At 41.5% G+C, this 18,831-nt stretch overlaps 1 protein-coding gene across 3 annotated transcripts in view; it reads left to right on the plus strand.

Annotated features, from left to right (window-relative positions):
• Positions 1-260: 260 nt before the first annotated feature.
• Positions 261-18,831, plus strand: part of LOC125019641 (collagen alpha-1(IX) chain-like) — a 28,651-nt gene continuing 10,080 nt past the window's right edge. Inside the window, exons 1-17 of one of the 3 annotated variants that reach the window (XM_047604536.1) lie at positions 261-462; positions 4,084-4,160; positions 5,552-5,623; positions 6,714-6,843; positions 9,430-9,826; positions 10,210-10,290; positions 12,899-12,916; positions 13,320-13,409; positions 13,549-13,584; positions 15,981-16,052; positions 16,338-16,382; positions 16,492-16,527; positions 16,623-16,646; positions 16,759-16,812; positions 17,295-17,366; positions 18,112-18,150; positions 18,314-18,370. In XM_047604536.1, coding sequence (XP_047460492.1) covers positions 431-462; positions 4,084-4,160; positions 5,552-5,623; positions 6,714-6,843; positions 9,430-9,826; positions 10,210-10,290; positions 12,899-12,916; positions 13,320-13,409; positions 13,549-13,584; positions 15,981-16,052; positions 16,338-16,382; positions 16,492-16,527; positions 16,623-16,646; positions 16,759-16,812; positions 17,295-17,366; positions 18,112-18,150; positions 18,314-18,370 — 1,332 coding nt within the window. In that variant the 5' untranslated portion in view covers positions 261-430. The remainder of the gene's footprint in view (positions 463-4,083; positions 4,161-5,551; positions 5,624-6,713; positions 6,844-9,429; positions 9,827-10,209; positions 10,291-12,898; positions 12,917-13,319; positions 13,410-13,548; positions 13,585-15,980; positions 16,053-16,337; positions 16,383-16,491; positions 16,528-16,622; positions 16,647-16,758; positions 16,813-17,294; positions 17,367-18,111; positions 18,151-18,313; positions 18,371-18,831) is intronic. The other 2 variants (XM_047604538.1, XM_047604537.1) reach the window with 2 other exon arrangements.

Raw genomic sequence — 18,831 nt, forward strand, 5'->3', positions numbered from 1 at the left:
GAAATCCACATTTCATCACTGACTGACTGCCTGCTTCTTCCCTATCCTGACGATAATTATTAAGAGAATTACACACGGCAGCCACATGTCATTAGGGGGCACCGTAAAAAGAAAAGACGAGGGTGGAGGTGTTCACATAAAGGCCCGTGGGGCTCCGCATCTTTTCAAGTGTTGGTAATAAAAAGTTAGCCACCACCTCCTGAACAACTCCTGGCCAATGGGGAGCCACTGAACAAACTTTTATGTGTTTCGAAAATGCTTGAGCATCCCCCCCGTGCGCCGCTTCCCTCAGTCAGTCCTCAACATGCGCAGGTAGGACTGTCTTCAGGGAGGGAATTTCATGTTCGTGGCTCCTTTTGCTCCTGCATCTCGCCGCTGAGCACCTCTTTGTCCAGCCCTGTCTGTCTCCCACCGCGGAAGGAGGTGGAACATGGCCTTCCACAGCTTCTCTGCTCTGAATAGGTAAATATCTCATGCTGTATTTCATTCAGGGCTCTTTAACTCTCACTTTTTTTCTCAAGAGCCATTTCAGACTGACTAATAACGATCTGTAATCTTCATGTAGCCAGGACCCAACATTTTCCTCAGTCTTGGAACTTGTTGACTTCTCTACGAGTTCCAAGAAGCTGGCCATTAGCCATTTAATCTGACCAACACATGCACTCATGCAGCCTGCAAATCTCCACTACACTCCAACAAAGTGAAAAGCTCTTAAGCTCCTGGTCTTCAGGGCTTCGCAGTTTAATGCCTCCGGCATTATCGTATCTAAAGACAGGTCCGAGTATCTGCCGCGCTGGTCTAATTATTTTGCCACACATTTTCGAGCTGGCGCAGTCAACTCGACTGACCTGTGAGGCCGATGAGCCCCGTGATCAACAGTGATCAATCTTAGGGCTAATTAAGACAAGTGGGAGAGCAGAAATCAGGTGGAGGGAGTTGGCTCACTTGGAGCCAGAGGGACAAAGGCAACATGGGTGGCAACGCCATCAGGCGTTGATAAATGCCAGGAATCAAAGTGAATAATGTAATATGTAAACTGAACTAAACTTCTGAACCACTAAGTACAACATCTGTGTGTACCTGAATAACCTGAATAACCAAGTCAAACACCTTCACTCCTGAAGGATGCAAATTACATATGTAAATACTGTAAATATAGAACATGTAATGGATCCCTGCCGCAAGCTCAAAAGCTAGATTAAGACAGCTGTCAACTTACCTAACCCTAAAACATTCATCTTTAGAAGGTCATTAATTACAGTGACAGGCTCAGGATTTATTTTCTTGTTTCTGGAAATGTTTGTACATGCTTCTTACAACATCAGTCTAAATTTGAAGACAGGAATAGCCAGAAAAGAACCACAGAATGCATTGGAAGGCGTTTCATTGATCTTTCTTTTCTTCTATCTCCCTTTCAGTGATTTTGTGCAAAGCTATAGGGACAACCTGTAAAACCAAGACAAATTCCTTTAAGAAAAGACCGTCCAATTTGAATAGCACTTTCAAGGAAACAACTTGTCTTAGAGGAATTCCCTGACAAGCCAGGATATAAACTTATTTGTTTTGTTGCTCAGAGTTACAAGAGAAGATCAATGCCACATTAGCATTTGCTCGTTGCTAGTTTTACAAAGATGTACCTTGACTGTGGCTCAGACGCTTTGGACAAGGGATGTATTTAAGTCTACAGTTATCTGAAGTCTGATCAAACTAACAGGCAAGTAGGCGTCATCTCTTCCACAGTGGTGTCTTCTTCTTTTATATGTAAAGTAGGGCTAATTTGCGGTGAATCCCGGCAAAAGTCAAGAATTTAACGATCCGTTCATTCCACCAGAAAATGTTTGAATTTTGGACGAATATTGAAATAATAAAGACATTTAAATGGTAAACATCAGTGAGTGTGTAGCAATGCACAATAAATAAATAAAATAAAATAAAATAATAAAAATGTCCAGTAAAAACGTCATTGCATCCATGGCTGTCAGAGGCCCTAGGCTAAAATTGTACTATTTGAGAACACGGATCCTTAGCTTATACTGTACTTGGGAGATTTAAGTTTGAGTGCAGTTAATTAAATAACTGCCCCGAAAAATTGGCTTTGGGTGCTTTGGTAGTCTAACGCAGTCTTCTGCTTTGCCTGGATAACGATCCATCTAAACTTTCTCACACTGCTCAAGCTTGAAATATGTCAGTTTTGAGTTTTGTGAAACTTCCTAATTGGCAATATGGCTGACCTTGTAAAACTGTTCTCATGACAGGGAGGATGCCACAAAGATGAAGAAAGAAAAGAGTATAGCGAGTCCAGCAAGTACTACTAAGTTTTTAATGATGGTCTAGGTCTCTTCTAATAAAACCCTGACTCCAACCTTGGCTTTTATTCTTAAACCGGCACCAAGTAATGGTTAGCTTAGCTAGCTAAAGGTAGACAGAAACACTGAAAACTGTGGGGAAAGATAGCATTATTCTGCACAATCTGCCTACAAGCACATCTAAATCTAAAATGTAAAAATGTCGGTTTCTTCTAAGATCACCTAACAATCTCCTAGTTGATGTTTTACATCAGTCATCTTATGAAATTACTGAATCAGATCTGAATGTCTGAAATGTCTCAAATAACTTTCAAATTTCAAATATTTCCATTAGTCACATTCCATCAGTGACGTGTGCTCCAGTTCAGATCGACTGGCAGACAGCAGGTCTCAATGGGACTGTGAAGATGGTGAATGAATAGTGACGGTGAAGGGCATAGTTTTAGAGATCAACACCTCTGAAGAGACCTTGCTGACTTAGCCATTAGTCACTCCTCTGACAGTATACCCTTCACACATTCATGTTCTCCTGAAACAAATGCTCACATTCGCAGACAAGTTCACATGCCGGAGATGGGTTATGCCCTCAGTAACACCAACAGTACCTCATGCATTTGTCATATTGACACCCTCTGTCTTTGGAAAAGAGTCCTCACTATCACTCTCTGTCATATTGATGATGGATTTTGGATAGCTGTGGAGAGCTGTGACAGTTCAGGGCACGGAAAGAAGAGTGTTAACAGAAGTAAACATGTGGACAAAATACTCCACTGCTGGGACGCATGGACTAGTTGAACAGATAAGCTTAGAAACCTGCCTGGCTATTTGCTGTTTTTTTTTTTTTTTATCAATGATTGTCTCCAGTATTTAAGCACACAAGCAGATATAATGCTTATTTATTTGTATGTTGAAGTAAAGTTCTTTAGCATTTTAGTAAATTTCATTTACTAATATTTGTTTGATGGTCAGGTCTGTGATGGTAACGCCAAGAAACCAAGGAGAAAGCGTTTAGGTTACCTAGTCTAGCTTTATGTTAAGTATTAACAGGCTTGCTCATTTCTCACCTTGCTACAATTGAAATCATGTTCACTTGGACTTTTGTGGTAACATCTAAGTAAGCATTTAACCACTTTAGGGAGTCAGCAACAGGCCACCAACGAAATGTTTTTCATGGCTTTGCCATCCGCACACTTAGGCGTGGTAGGGTTATTTAGGGAAAACAAAAAATATTTGGACCTGGAAACTGGCGGTTGAATCACTGCTTAATTAGTATGTCTCTTCTGTCCATGAATCCTGCGACCACCAAGGAATCCCAAAGGCTTCCTGTAAATGGTAATATATTAATATATTAATTCTGTGTGTCAGACCACTACACAGAACACTAACATTTATTTGAAGTAGCGTAGTAGTAGGGACACCTTTCTGATGCAATTTGATCCATATAAAAAGTGTTCCATAGCCATTCATTCACAATTTATTTTAAGCTATTGAGATGAAAAGTTGTCGGTTGCTCCCAGGCTTAAAATAACCTGCTACCTGCTCTTTGTCACCTTTGTGGCCGTCACATCGTCATACTTCACTGGAATCCCTAAGAGAACACATTCTGAAGGACTGGTGTGAACGTTTTTCTTCCTTTTATGCCCTCGATGAGCACCGAGCTCACCTGCTAAGTGCTTCCAGTCACCCCTGTGGTGTTTTATGGATTTGGACAAAAACTGTCAAAGAGAATGAGACACATGACTGAACACTGATTTTTTTTTTCATCTTTCCCAAACAGAAAGCAACTATCGATGTCGCCACACTTCCCTGCCTCCCTGGCTCTTCTGTCCCTGCTCCTTGCTCCAGCTCTTGGACGTAAGTCAGCGCAGTGCCCGGCCACTAACACATCCCAAAATCAAAGCACTGCATATGGCGTGCACTGTGTGCCACCAATATTGTGAATCTGTATGTCTTGTAAACAAAGACACAGAGAGGTAATGCCAAAATGCACTGCTGCTAGGTCGCTGTCTTTATTAGAAGTCACAGAGCAAAGGCCAGAAATAGCAGACACACTGCTGGCCTGTGTCGTAGGATTATCAGATTATATGTCCTCGTTGATAATCACAACAAACCCATTCTCTGCTGCTGTTTGGTAGCACAATACATCAAACACGCACATGCACGTGATTGCCAGAAACAGCAGTGCAGTGCTTCTTGAAATTTGTCTCATTACCGAGGCGCACACATGCAACTGCATGTGACATCTCGCCTGCGGTTCATCCCCAGCTCGTTGCACTAATGATCGGCCTTCTGAGCGTAATGCTGCGGCAGGCAGTAACTTTAACAACTTGAGGCTCACATTGCGCAGTCAGATAAGTGTTTAGTGGTGGTAAATGCGGCATTATAAATACCGTCTCACCACTTGATCTCGTTTCTCCGTGGTTTATATGGGACGCGGGAACGGCTTCCAGATGTGTTCGCTCTAAATGAGCTGACGCAGGTTATTGACTGGGGAGCCCCTCCGGCTGTCACATCCGCATTTCATAAAGTTTTTTTTTTAAGAGGCATTTTCCCCTCAGAACGGTAGCGCGAGGGCTCGGTGATAGCGCTCCTAACTGACACATCCTAGGAACTGATGTGTCAGGTAGTGTGTTTCTAGCAATTAACAACCTGTTCAATTCAGTCATAGTGAGGCCTTGTCGCATCAAATGTAGGATATTTCTGAAGTCGCATACAATTTACATTAATGTCAGTTTGATAATGGCAACGGAAAACTCTGCCAGTCTTTTCTCATGAACATCAAATTTTGTTTTCTCAAACAGATGATGAAAATTTATGATCAAAGCATGTATGGCAACCAGACGTCCATCTTGATAAATCAACAGTTCATTCTGACGTATTGATCTTCTAAGATGTTCTGGTGACACATGGCTCACACTAGTTACTGTACATATATTATCATCATGTGTCCAGCTCTCCTGGCATATTTGGATCACAGGACGTCTCTGAGAGCTTTCCATTAAAAATCGAAACCACTGCATTGATTTGTCCATTTTGATGTATGGATATGTGAGACCCCTCCGTTAAAAATGCACCACAGTGTATTATCATGTTAATTCGCTCTGACATTAAAGACCTTGCTTTTCCTTGAAGCTGTCTCCTGGAATTTACCAATTCAATTAAACTGACCAGTAGCAAAGTGCATTTGTCGAATTCAGCTCACTGCTTTGTTTTTGCTTGTTCGTTTTTGTTTTTAATCCCTTTAGAACTGGACCTCAACCGACTGGACGGCGATACTGTCTGCCCACCAATGAGAGGTGGACAAGATGACCTTCCAGGTAAAAGACTTGCGGAGACACTTATCCAGACTGTATTCAGACAAAAGTAAAAAGCAGCAGCTGCCCAAACCACAAGACAAGTCTAAGCCTAGAAAATCCCTAAAAGAGAAAACAAACCATCCGAGGGAAGGCGGTGGGTTTAATTAGCTGAACAGGGGTGGGCTGCCTAATGCCGCGAGACACCTTTAGATTTGAAATGAGGCAAATAAAATGTTCCACTTGAGGTTTACAGAATTTAACTCGGAACCGTTCAAACTCAGCAAGATTACAATGGCTCACCACCACTGCCCTGTTCACGTCTTTAACACATCTGTGCGCATTCTGCTTGCCTCTGAACTTTCTACATTTAGTAAGTAGGCAATTACACATTTTCGGTAACTGCTGATCAGTCTTCCACAGCAGCTTGGAGGAATTTAAGCCAATTCTTCAGAACAGAACCACTTTAGTTGTTTAGAGATTCTGGTGTGTTTCCTCATATGAACTGTTTACTTGAGGTCCTCCCACAGCGTTTCTGTTAGATTAAGGTCAGGACTTTGACCCGGCCATTCCAAAACAACCTCTGTTGTTTTTCAGTTTCTCTCCAGATTCAACTCACAGACAGATGTCCTGACCCTATTTTATTTAGAATTCACTGGTATAATTCAGAATTCTTTGGTTAAGTGTTGGTGGCAAAACTTCCTAGTCCAAATGAAGAAAAATAGGCCCAAACAAACACATCACCACTCCCATGTTTCACAGACAGGGGAACAGAGGATCAGATGCTGGAATGCAGCGTTGTTTAGTCTCAACACATTTAAACTTATTTAAACTAAACAATACTACTTCAGTCTCATCTGTCCACAGAACATTTTCCCAGTAGGCTTGTCCACATGATGGTCAGAGACACTGGCAGAAATATTCTTCCTCTTCCCTCAGACTCCTATGTGATCTTAGTTGGTCTACCACTCCTTTGGAGTCTCCGCCAATTGTTCACAATCTATCTGATTTTAGATTTGTTGATTATAAACTCTTTAAAAAAAACAACTGTATAAATAGTAATGATTAATACTGCATCACTTTCACCATGCACTTCTTACATGGTCCCACACAGGTTTCGATCTGATCACCCAGTTCCAGCTGGACGTGATTCCCCTGAAAGGTGTCAGGAAGGTGGACGGCTCCACTCCCCTCCAGGTGGCCTACCGTCTCGACAAGGAGGCCAACTTCCAAATTCCAACCATGTAAGTACAGTAGAGGCAGTTTAAAGGAAAACAGATAAAAACACACACGCACGTGTCGAGCAGCAGCAGCGGCCTCCCGATGCAGGTGTTGCATTATTACAGGCACAGATGTTAGAGAGGGGAGCATATAATTGGCAGAGGAAAAAAACATGCCTGGACCTATTTGGCATCTCTTAGGCACATAGGCAGAGCGGAGGCATTTTGTGCGTGTGTGTGCGTTCTGAACGAGTGTGGGGGATGGAAAAGCACCACTTTGAAGCCTTTTTTTTTGTATTTCCAGGAAATGTACAGAAACATACTTTACTTTTACTGCTTCTTCTTTTTTTTGTAATGATTTATAGTCTTTTATAAAGGCCCACCCTTTAAAGGGCTTAGAATAGACATAAAATAGGATGTGTTGACAGCACTGGCTTCCTGTGAAAATGAATAGTTTGCTGTAAACTTGGCTGGATTAACCCACTTTGGAGCCCCAGGGCAAAAACAAGACATGGGCCTCTAGTGACTAGTACCGCCATCGGTGCTTTAGAATGTTTTACTGCTCTATTTTTTGTGTCATTTAATCATCTAAATGTCCTATTCCCTTTTAATGATATTGTTATTGTGTTGATTTTGATTGATGCATGTAGCTAGCTAAAAAGCATGGCGTATTATTGACAGCCACTTGTAAAGGCCTTTGATTTGCACTGATCCAGTGGACGAAAGCAGGATGATATTTATCTTGAACAGAAAGTTGATGGTCTCGGGGGATGATTTAGTATCTGTCACAGTTTAGACTTGACTAGAGCCACTGGAGCCATTATGGTATATGCATTTATCACAGACTTATCAAGCTAAGTCTTATCACGGTGACTTCACTGAACTTTGAGTAAGAAATTGATGGATTAGCCCTCGTACGCCGCGTTTGACAGAAAACTGCAAATGTAATCCGTTTTGCGCACTCAGTCCGCCAGTTTGAACGTTATTGACAGAGTTCAGAAATCTGAATAGTGTTCACTGTCCACTGAAGCAGCCAAATGTTAAATGTCAGGTTATAATGCAGGCTTTCAGTTAAAATAGTCTTCCTCAAATCTAATCTGAGATAGCCCTGATGATATTATCCTGGTAGCTTTATCAAATTTTGGAAAGCTCCCCTGAGAAAAGCTCCTCTGTAGCGGGGGCGGACGTGGCTCAGTAGGTGGAGTGGTATCGTGCCGTCATGTCCTTGAGCAAGTCACTGAATGCAGAGTTGCCCCCGCCGTGTGACACAACCACATATCAGCGCCAATCAACGTATGTGCGCTTTGTGTGAATTAATGGGTAGATGTGTCACTGGGACTGTAAAGAGTTTTGAGTACCGGTAGCTGGGTGACATAAATGACATATAAGCCCCATTTGGACGGGATTTATTTCTCTGAGGGCAGCGGGGTGATTTCAGGTTTTATCGGCCTGTACTGAAGAAAGCTTTGCTTTGATGGAAGCATGGTAACGGCAACGTCATGATGAAAGAAAGCCTGTATTTGCTCATATTTAGTAAAACTGGTCTCATTAAAAGTTGCTGTTAGTGATTGCGACAGACCCACGGATGCACAGGTACAGAAGAAAACTTGGAAATTACATGATTCTCAGGCACATTCTGGAACGCCTTTTTACAGACCCTTATTTGAACTTATTTATTTTCTCTGTGTTTTGGGTTGGTGCTTGTATTTTCACAAACTCTCAAAGCCTGAGCAAAGCATTTCCACGGAATATTTCAAACCCCATTCCTCCTCCATTCTTCCTACAGTGAGCCCATGGGTGTCAGGCCCAGCTCCTTTGGCGTTTGGCACTAAATTTAACACATTTGAAAGGCGTGACGCTAAAGATGTAGTCTCAGGACAGAGTGTGCAGAGTAAAGGCTTTACCACGTTACATAACCAAAGACATCTCCCGGTGTTTCCCAGCGTGCCTGCTCCAGACTGTTTTGGCCAATCTTTCGCTCAGAAGCCGTTACGTAACTGGCTGGCATCAGGCTCCTATGCTGCTCAGGCCTGATGCACCGAATGTAAATACATGTTAATTCTCCCCACGAGTCCAGTGGTACAGCCTGTGCTTTGAAGTCCTCCCTCTGTTACCTTCCGCAGGGCAGAACTGGCACGTACTGTAGTCTCTGTCACCTGAGGCAAAGCTAGAGAGAGAAGTCTACATTCGTTTTATAGGGTTACAGGAAACTCCCTTTTTTATTGCCTCACCTTGATCGTTTACAGGATGGTAAAAGTCCGGCTGCAGTGCCCATCTAGGAACGCACCACCTACTGAGAAGCTAGCTTGTTAAAAAAAACAAAAAAACACAGGAAGCACCAGGTTGTGGAGGATAACTAGGAGATATGTTCTAAACATGACATGTTGTAAATCATCCTCTGATATAAGCACACTGTCACCGCCACTCTAGCATAGCTCATATCTGATATATATATAGTATATATACCTCTAAGAACTTTCTTCATGTTTGACTCTCAAATACAGCAATGTCATGGTTTGAGTTATTTTTGTCCAAGTCTTGCTCTGGATGTGTTCATTTTGTGATCGTGAATTAACTTAGCTTTTTATCTGGACCCAACTCTCTGCTCAGGCTGAACTTTCCCCGCGGCTTCCCCGACGAGTACTCCTTCATGGTGACCTTCCGCATGATCAAGAACACGGTGAACAAGGTGTGGAACGTCTGGCAGGTGGTGGACGAGGACGGAAACAAACAAGCCGGGCTGAGGCTGAACGGCGACCAGCAGGCTCTGGAGTACTTCCTGATGGGTGCTGACGGGTACCTGCAGACCGTCACCTTCCCCGGCCTCTCCGTGCTATTCAACACCAAGTGGCACAAGGTGATGATTGGCGTGGAGCGCGACCAGGTCACGCTGTACGTCGATTGTCAGCCCGTGGATCAGAAGCCCATCAAGGGCAAAGGCCCTGTCAACACAGAGGGAGACACTCTCATTGGAAGGCTGGATGCTGATCCCAACGCCTCCGTAGTGGTACGTGAGGATGGAGTATTGCCCCCTGCACTTAATCATGTTCACTGACTCCTTGCATTGTTGGGAATGGTGCCCTCTGTAAGAAAACACATTGAGGTTTATGTGTGTGCTGAGCTATGCTGTAATTCTAAAGTGCTGCTGTCACAGCAAAGCTGCTCAGTTGGTTTCCAGCAGCAAAAAAAAAAAAAAAAAAAAAAGGAGAAAAAAAAGGAAAAAACATAATCCCTGCAGAGAATCGCATTGGAGAGAGGGCAGTGATTTAAACCTACAAAGAACTAGCTGTGTCCTGACAAAGCATTTCAAAACACTCGTTGTAGTGGCTCGTGTTTAAGTGTCTCCATGTCCTAGTTTGTACACACAGTAACATTAACATCTCTTTTCAGTTTGAGCTCCAGTGGATGCTGATTCACTGTGACCCAAAGAGAGCCCAGAGAGAGAGCTGCAATGAGCTGCCTGCCACTGAGGTACAGTAACAAGCCCCTGGATCTACTCAGCACCGTCGGTGGTTTGTGGTTTTTATTCAGGGTGAAGGAGCTCCCAGCATGCTGAAGGGGGGCAGCACAAATGCTAATATGGAGGTGCAGACGTGTAGCAGACACTCTCCCGAGCAGTTTTAGTTTCATTCAGTTCAGAGTTAACAGTTTAATTATGGTTTAAAAAATATATTTAACTGTATATTTTTGGATAAAACAGCAACTTGGAACAACTTTGTACTCATATATGTATTATGAGTGCTATAAGAGACAAAACAGAAATGGCAGTTAGCTAGCCGGTAGACTGTGAAATCCAAAACCCAGCCTACACATTGTGTGTGTTTTTGAGAAATTCTAACTCTTATAAAATAATACAGCATTGCTATTAGGCCCAAGTAAAGCAGATTACAGCAACATGAAAATAAAAGAACAGAAGTGACACATGGAGGCTGTCAGCAGCGGCATAATGATTATGAACATTTATAACTTCGCTGTCCGTTAAAAAACACTTATCTCCACTTTTGATGTTTTTGGCATGACATGTCTGCATCCTACCCTAGCAGCTGACACGTTCGGTATCTATATGACCGATTGAACGATGCTTTAAGACGTAATCTATTTAAAACGTATCTCCATTGGATGTCAGAAATGTCAGTCAAAAAGCATGTATCAAAAGCAGGTACGAAAAAAAGAAATTTGGAGATACATGTTTTTTATCGGACAGCAACAATAAGTAGGATAGCAAGATAATGATAACTATGGTGCCCTAACTGAAATAAACTTTATTACTATGACCCACTGGGTTGTTGGTTAACAGGATACATCATTTAAAGAACTATTCTCCACCTTTGATACTAAATGTGCAGGTGCAGGCAACATCAAAGTTTACTCAAGACAAAATAAGAGTCTAGATCTGTGGGTAAAGTTGGGAAAAATGTTACCCTACTGGCTAACCAAGCTTCCTTAGTCTACCTTAGTATCTTTTCTTATTTATGTTTTTACAACTAGCAACAAGAAAATGTTTCTGCCAGAGAAAAAATAGCATGTAGCCGATGTTGGTGGTGGTCGGAGAGGCCGTAGGCGCCGTCTGGCAGCCATATTTCCGTCAGTCTGCCCCAGGGCTACCGAGGTAGTTTACCACCACTAGGGGGTGACTATGTGTGCAAATGAATAATGCATTCAATAGTGAAGTGCTTTGAGTGCCTATGATAAGGTGCTATATAAAACCAAGGCGTTATTATTATCATGAATATTAAAGTTGAAAGATAGAAATTGCATTTTTAACTGAAAGCTACTTTACACATGTCTTGTTTCTGCTTGCTGAGGCCTAGCTAGAAAATCAAGAACTGACCAATCTTAGTTCGCTCTGCTTTTTACATGTGTCTTTTTAACTTATGGAGTAGAATACATGAACAGAAAAAAGAAAAAAAGTATGTACATATGTATGTCATCTTTTCGAAGCCAGTCAGTTAGTTTAGTCGGGTGTGAACGCAGTAACCCAGAACAAATGAGCCCGTTTAGACATGGCGGTCTCAAACCGACTGCAGTCATATAACCTGGTAGTTTATCTGATGAGTCTCTGGAAGAGTGTGCATCAGACGGAGGTGTGAGGCAGCAGCAGTGCTCCTCCACACCTTGTTTCCCACATATAGATGCTTGATCAAACAGAACACGTTTGTTGGCGGTACATGAACAACAATAAATCCTAGCTCCCGCACTAATACGTCATTTTCAAAACTGTTAGTGAGGACGTAGTGCTGAGGGCATCAGAACTTTGCCTTGATTGCCTTTGCACACCTTTAAAGGTTAAATGCAACATTGTAGTAATATTGTGTTAATTACTCCCTGAATTGGAACAAAACATAGGTGTTCATCAGCAGTGATCTTATCACTGCTTCACCAGTGTCTTCCAGTTGATTCCTGTTCCGCACCTTTGGGTTACCACTACTACAAGTGAGTGAGAAAGCAAGCGCTGGGTCCATAATGTGCCTGACAACTTTCAGACATTTAACCTACTGTCCAGAGAGACTCATTTTGCAGTCACAGACATAGTTGTGTCGATTAGGGGGAACAGCCTTTAATGTTGGAAAGAGTTGCTGCAAATAACCTGAGATCTTCTGTTTTTCAGCCCAGTTTATTGGGTAATCTTGATATAAACACACACACACACACACACACACACACACACACACACACACACAATGAGCAAGGCGCAGTAAAGTTCATGACATTCATGGTTAAATATTATATGTCACTTCGACACGACTCGAGCGCAATTAATGAGATGTCTGCCTCTGAGAAAAATCCTTGTAGCTTTTCAATGAAAATGCCACTCTGCCGTCTCATTCTCCGTAAGGTGCAATGAATTAGGTTTTTTTATTCAATCAGCTGTACCAGAATGTAGATGACTGCACCTCCCCGACCCTTAGACAGAGACGTCTCCTGCTGCGTATGGGGCTGTGTGCTGTATTTAAATGACAGCATGACATTACTCACCGGTGTGATCATGAACACGAGCGCTTCTGCTGACGCCTTTGGTGAGGGTGGTGTGACTACTTTCACTAACTCTCCCTTTATCTGATTTCTCTTGCTTCTGCAGATGTATGCCAATGCTGAGGTATTTATTTATCTTCTCTACCTTCTATTTGCTTTGTCATTTTAAGCGAATGATCTATTTCGGTGCTTTGGTTGCCTAATTGCCTTATTGCTTTAACCTGTATCTAATTGATGGTGGTGGTTTTCTTTGTTTGCTGTTTAGTAAAGGTATGTGCCAAGTGACTTAAACCAAGCTGGCACAGATGCTGTTCATAGTATTTAAGTGAAATGATAACTCGCCTTTGGTAGGATAGTTATTTCTGTTTAATAATAATATCTAATATATCCTATTTTAACAGACATTAACTGAGCATTTGAATTCTGCTAACCTCTTTGATCGATATCCAATTCTTGTATTGCCATGATTGCCGATAACATCTTTAGTAAGTGTGTCATATTTGTGGACTGTTTCTATCCTTTCACAGCCTGACAGATCAATCCAAGGTCCCCCAGGTGCTCCTGGCCCAGAGGGCCCTCGTGGGGCCCCAGGTGAAAACGGCAGAGATGGAAGAGATGTAATTATTTCCCACTTTATATCAACCATTATTCTTCTTGAGTCCATTTATCCGTTGTCTGAATTAACAGACAATAACACAAAGTAAGTTCTGCTTTTTTTAACTGCTTTTTTAACTGCTTTTTTTCCTGTCTGGTCAGGGTCTTCCAGGGTCTCCAGGTAGTCCAGGAACTCCTGTAAGTATTAGATGCAAAATTAATTGCTGACTATACCTGCAGGCTGCTGACGCATCCTCCATCACTCTGTTCATTTGTTCTTTTGTCACATGATACCACAGGGAAATGATTGTGTTCATATCTCTGCTCAAGCAGTTTCAAAATAGATTTGTCTGACACAATATGACTCACATATTGTGTGATACAAACCACATACTAGTTTTTCCGTGGGGGAACTTTTCTTTGTAAACCGACAGAGGTGGTGTCCACTGCACTTACAGTGACAGAATTCTCATATACAGTATATATTGTATATCCTCTTAATCCTTTGACTTCCACATTAAGAAATACAATTAATTATGATTAAATATCATTGATAGCGTGCACTGCAAACTGGGTATTTTGACATATCATTATTAAAATGTTCATACGATTGTACAGATTCAAATTGTACAGATTCATTCAATATAAATACTGAAGCTGCGTGATGTACATTTTCATGCTATGGTCATCTTTTCAAAAGTGTTATATCTCAAAAAGTATAAAAGACACAGCTTAGATATTTGTATATATAATGTGTTCATAGATGGGTAATGTTGTGTATCTTACAAATTAAATGACTGGCAGGGGTTACAAAATGGGTACAAAATGAGAAATGTTATCATGGATCTTAAATTATAAGCAATTGCCCACCACAAAGGTCATAAACTTAATGTACTGTATACTGTTAGGTGGTTAAATTGTGCACATAAATAAACTTCTTTAAAGGTTAGCCAAAACCCTTTTCTAACTAAAACAAATATCCACTTTAGAAGCCTACGTCACTGTGACATCACAGTGTTAGCTGGAGGCAAACATTGTCACTTTCAACCATGAATATGTCTCTTGGTTTTTTGGTGCCAAAATATGTGTTTTCCTCCTCCATTCTTGCCAAAACAGTCCATTGAAACCTAACCGCCGTTTACAGGCTATAGTGTTTGAGATGTTTTGCATCCAGTTAAGCCCCGCCCCTCAAAAAACTCCAACTGTGAAGGGATCTACATTTCCCACTTATGCCTCTTGCTCCCATAAAATGCAGCCTTTTTTAAGTTATCCATTGGACACTCATGTCCTGCACAGAACACAATGAGGACCTACCAGGACGTATGATATTATCTATATTAAATTATCTCAAAACTATAACTTTTGGGTATCAAAACAATGTACTCCCTACCTTAAAGCTAACACTTTCTCAAGCCCAGGGCCATGGTTGCAGAACTCAGATAATAGATGACTGTTAAACATATATCCGTTCATCATTCCATTTCCCTCTGCTGGGTAGCAGATGCCTGAAGGTGACAACCCTCTAAATGTCTTTTCTCTATCATTATCCATGGGGCATAAATGAGTCACGTCTCAAAACAAGGTGGGAGGGCATTAAGGACTGACCAGTGACAGGCAAAATGATCACTGTATCACAGTGAGGAATAACAACTCACATTTCAGAGTTTTGAACTATATGGAACCAAGTGTGTAGCACAATACATTGCATTTAAGAATATTACAAAAGTCCCATAATTTAACATAGCTTTTGAGTTTGACTTTCTCGTCTGTACGAATTCTACCTAATTATTAATTGTCCTGTCATAAAAAAGGACCCTGTAAGTCATAGGCCTTCAACAGGGGGTCCACAACCCCTAAGGGGTCCGTGGAGGTACTGCAGCGGGGTCACAAAATCTTTGGTTGATTAGACCTTTTTTTTTTCCATATATATAGTTTTTATTTTCCCCCCACAAATTGAAATTTCTTTAAATACACATTAACATGAATCCAACATATTTTAGTACTATTATAAATGGAGGTAGAAGACGATATCTTTCAGTCAGCATGCTGCAACATTAGCAGAAGAGAAGCTAACAGTGCATGATATATATAGGTTTGTTTATGTTTATGGCAGTTGCACAGCCATCCCATTGTTGCACATGTTTGAAATAAAAAATGAATATTAGAACCTACGTATTGTTTTAATAGCTTAATATTGAATGAAATGGTATAATAATGTACATTTATAAGCTCTAGGCCGAGTTTAATATAGAACACATATAGTAGGTAGGGGGTCCCTACTTAATCTCTCCATCAGTTTGGGGGTCCTTGGCCTGAAAAACATTGAAGACCCCTGCAATAGGTTGTTTGTACCAAGCCAAATCACCTTTGGAAACTAAGGGACTTTCAAAAAAATAGGGCAACAGTCTACTTCACTAGTTTATTCTGGTCACATCAACAAACTTGCTAATGTGTTGACCTAGTGACCGCCATCAGAACCTAGAGTCCTTAACTGTAGCTATGACAAAAGATTACCAGTAGAATTATTAGAGTACTAGACATTTGGAGATGTGGGAAGAAGATAAAGCGGCTTTGTTTTTGTTTTTGTTTTCTAGGGCAGCAAAGGGGAGCAGGGGGAGATCGGTCTTCCTGGACAGAGAGGACTGCCCGGTCTTCCAGGATCTGCTGTAGGAAACATAACCTGACACACACTCTTTAGAATCTTTGACAGTGATGTCTGTGTGTGATTGTGTGTGGATGTTGTCCTCGGTCCTATGTCTTCTCAAAAAATACAGAAATATCTGTAAAATGTTGAAGAGTGAGCTGGTTTCAGGTCCAGGGACAAACTTCGTGAATAAATGCAGTCATTTAAGTTGTCACAAAAGTGTGTGTAGTGCAGTGTGGAGGAGTGTGTGTATGTGTGTCAATAGAAAGGATGCCATGATCAATTTGGCTGTGTTTGCTGTCTGCAGGGTTCTCCTGGTCCAATGGGTCCCAGAGGGCCTGTAGGAGAGAGAGTGAGTAAAGTTTTAGTTCACTTCAGAATGTACCAGTTAGGAGAATTGTGATTTTGCTTTTGCAAGCATAGGCTGTTTTTTTTCTGATTTTCACTCCTGTTGACTGCAGGGACTTCCTGGCTTTCCTGGACCTGCAGGTCCTCCTGTAAGTAGTCTGGTGTCTTGCTAAAGCAACATGCATGTGTGGATCTGACTCTCAGTGACATTTACATGATACATGTTCTATCTTTTCCTTCACAGGGCCCAACAAGCGAAGGACCTGCTGTATGTTTTTGCTACAGAACAGACCTATTGCTGCCGTCATTCAAGTGTGCTTATACATAACTTGCCATCAAATGTTTTGTCGTAAAACCTGCCGTTTGTCTGTGTCTCACAGGGACCTCCAGGGAAACCAGGCATCCCAGGAGATGAGGGAAATATTGGACCTGAGGTCAGAATGTGGTTTGATTTAAATTGCCTAAATGCGTTTTGTACGGCCAAGAAACTTCCACAACAAAAGATCCCCCGGGTTGGATCAACAATATCCCCCGGAATTGTTATGTAATGGTTGTAAAAGAAAATGATGGCAAGAACCTAGAAGGAAATCAGATGATATGGTCATAGAGCCACAAACTGGAAGTCTACCATCAATTATAATGCTGCATATGTTAATACAGCACTCACAGATGGACATTTGAATGTGTGTACATGTTGCTTATAATAAGCATGCTCATTATTTCACTTACTCATAATAGAATATTTTACAGAGCCATGATGTTACTTTTGCTAAATATAATTATATACAGTGTGGCATCGGATGCACAAGTTTTAATTAAATTTTATCTGTTTAAAAGAAAAAAGGAAGGTTCTAAGCATGCTCTTAAGCATTTATCTCAACAAGATAAAATATCAAATGTTGTTATAAAATTGCAGGGTCCACCAGGACCCAGGGGAGGAAATGGCAGCCCAGGGCCTCCTGGTCCTCCAGGCCCACCAGGGCCTGTGGTAAGAACCAGAACTAACCTTAACTTTGTTTTGTTGACATATACTAACATGGTGATTTATACATTTCTTACAACAGACATATCATTAGCACATATTCTTGCACTTTAAATATTCCATATGATATATTCACATACCAAAATCTGGATTACAGGTCCTGACTAGAGCAAGAGTAGTGTTCATTTTCACTCAACACAACAGACGCTGAAGGCAGGAGGGAGAAGTGAAAGGCTGTATTGAAGGAAAGAAAGGGATCACAGGCTGGGAATGTTTATGTTAGATACGGATCAAGTTTGTCAAATATCAGCTGCACATTTCTTATTTGAAAATAATGAATATGAAAGTGAACAAAAGACATGCAAATTGACTCCACGCATTCCCAATGAGCTTTACAGCTATGACACGAAGGCCTGATCAAATCTAAAAATACTGCATTGCATCACTGACTGTATCATTCCAAAGTCAACAAAACTCTGTGAACACTACTTGCATGCCTTTTAATTAAAGCACAATATCAGCCACATGCTGTATATTGATTTGAACCCTAATAGTCTTCATACTAATTTGTCTATATTTGAAGACAACATTCTTTCCTGAGCTCAGGTTTCTATTTGAAATCATCATTGTGCGATGATGTTGCATGTGGCAGTCTCTTTCCAAACACACTAGAAACCTCTGCTGTGGTGGATTTTTGTGGACATCTAAACCCCCCTGTGGATGCTTTAGATGTCATTCTGCTGTGTTTTAGGGACCGCCTGGTGCCAGCAATGAGGGAAGTGGGGAAGCAGTGAGTGTTTTTGCTGTCTTACACACCGCCAAATGTTTCTTGGATGCATGGCGTTTGGAGTGGTGATAGCACGTTCTGATCAGAATGAATCATGAATTTAAAGAGACTGTGCAGCAGCAGCCACACTCGTTGAGTATCTGACCGACCGTCTGTGTGTTTTTAGTGTCCTGCTGCCTGTCCTGCTGGACCTCAGGGAATAGCTGGGCTACCAGGGATGAAGGTGAGGAATGTTAATGGAGGTTGTTCAGTGATTCAAGTCAGACCACAACATTTAAATTACTTTACAGCATAATGAACCAGATACAATATCAGCATGTTAATCTAAGAAAAGGCATGTCTACGCACAGTAGGTGAATCTTTAAAAGCCACTTAAAACACTGCAGCGAATCAGGGCCAGAACAGTAAAGGCATTGAAGGAAATGGAAGGAAATGAATAGCAAATAGATGCAGACCTGGACCTGGGTTGATAGGCTGATCGACATGGTGACTAGTTCCTGTGAGTGATCTGGCAGCTCTATACTGAACAAAAAAGCAAAATGGTTTTAGACATACAATAATCTTAACACCTGCCCCCAAGAAGTTTCACCCCCATCTTCAACTTGAGACTGGAGCTTCAGACTGATAATGGGTAGTTAGAGCACCATTCAAAGAAGACAGGGACAATGACAGGTGAACTATCCA

This window comes from Mugil cephalus, chromosome 14 (assembly GCF_022458985.1).
Source record: "Mugil cephalus isolate CIBA_MC_2020 chromosome 14, CIBA_Mcephalus_1.1, whole genome shotgun sequence".
Classification (NCBI taxonomy): domain Eukaryota; kingdom Metazoa; phylum Chordata; class Actinopteri; order Mugiliformes; family Mugilidae; genus Mugil; species Mugil cephalus.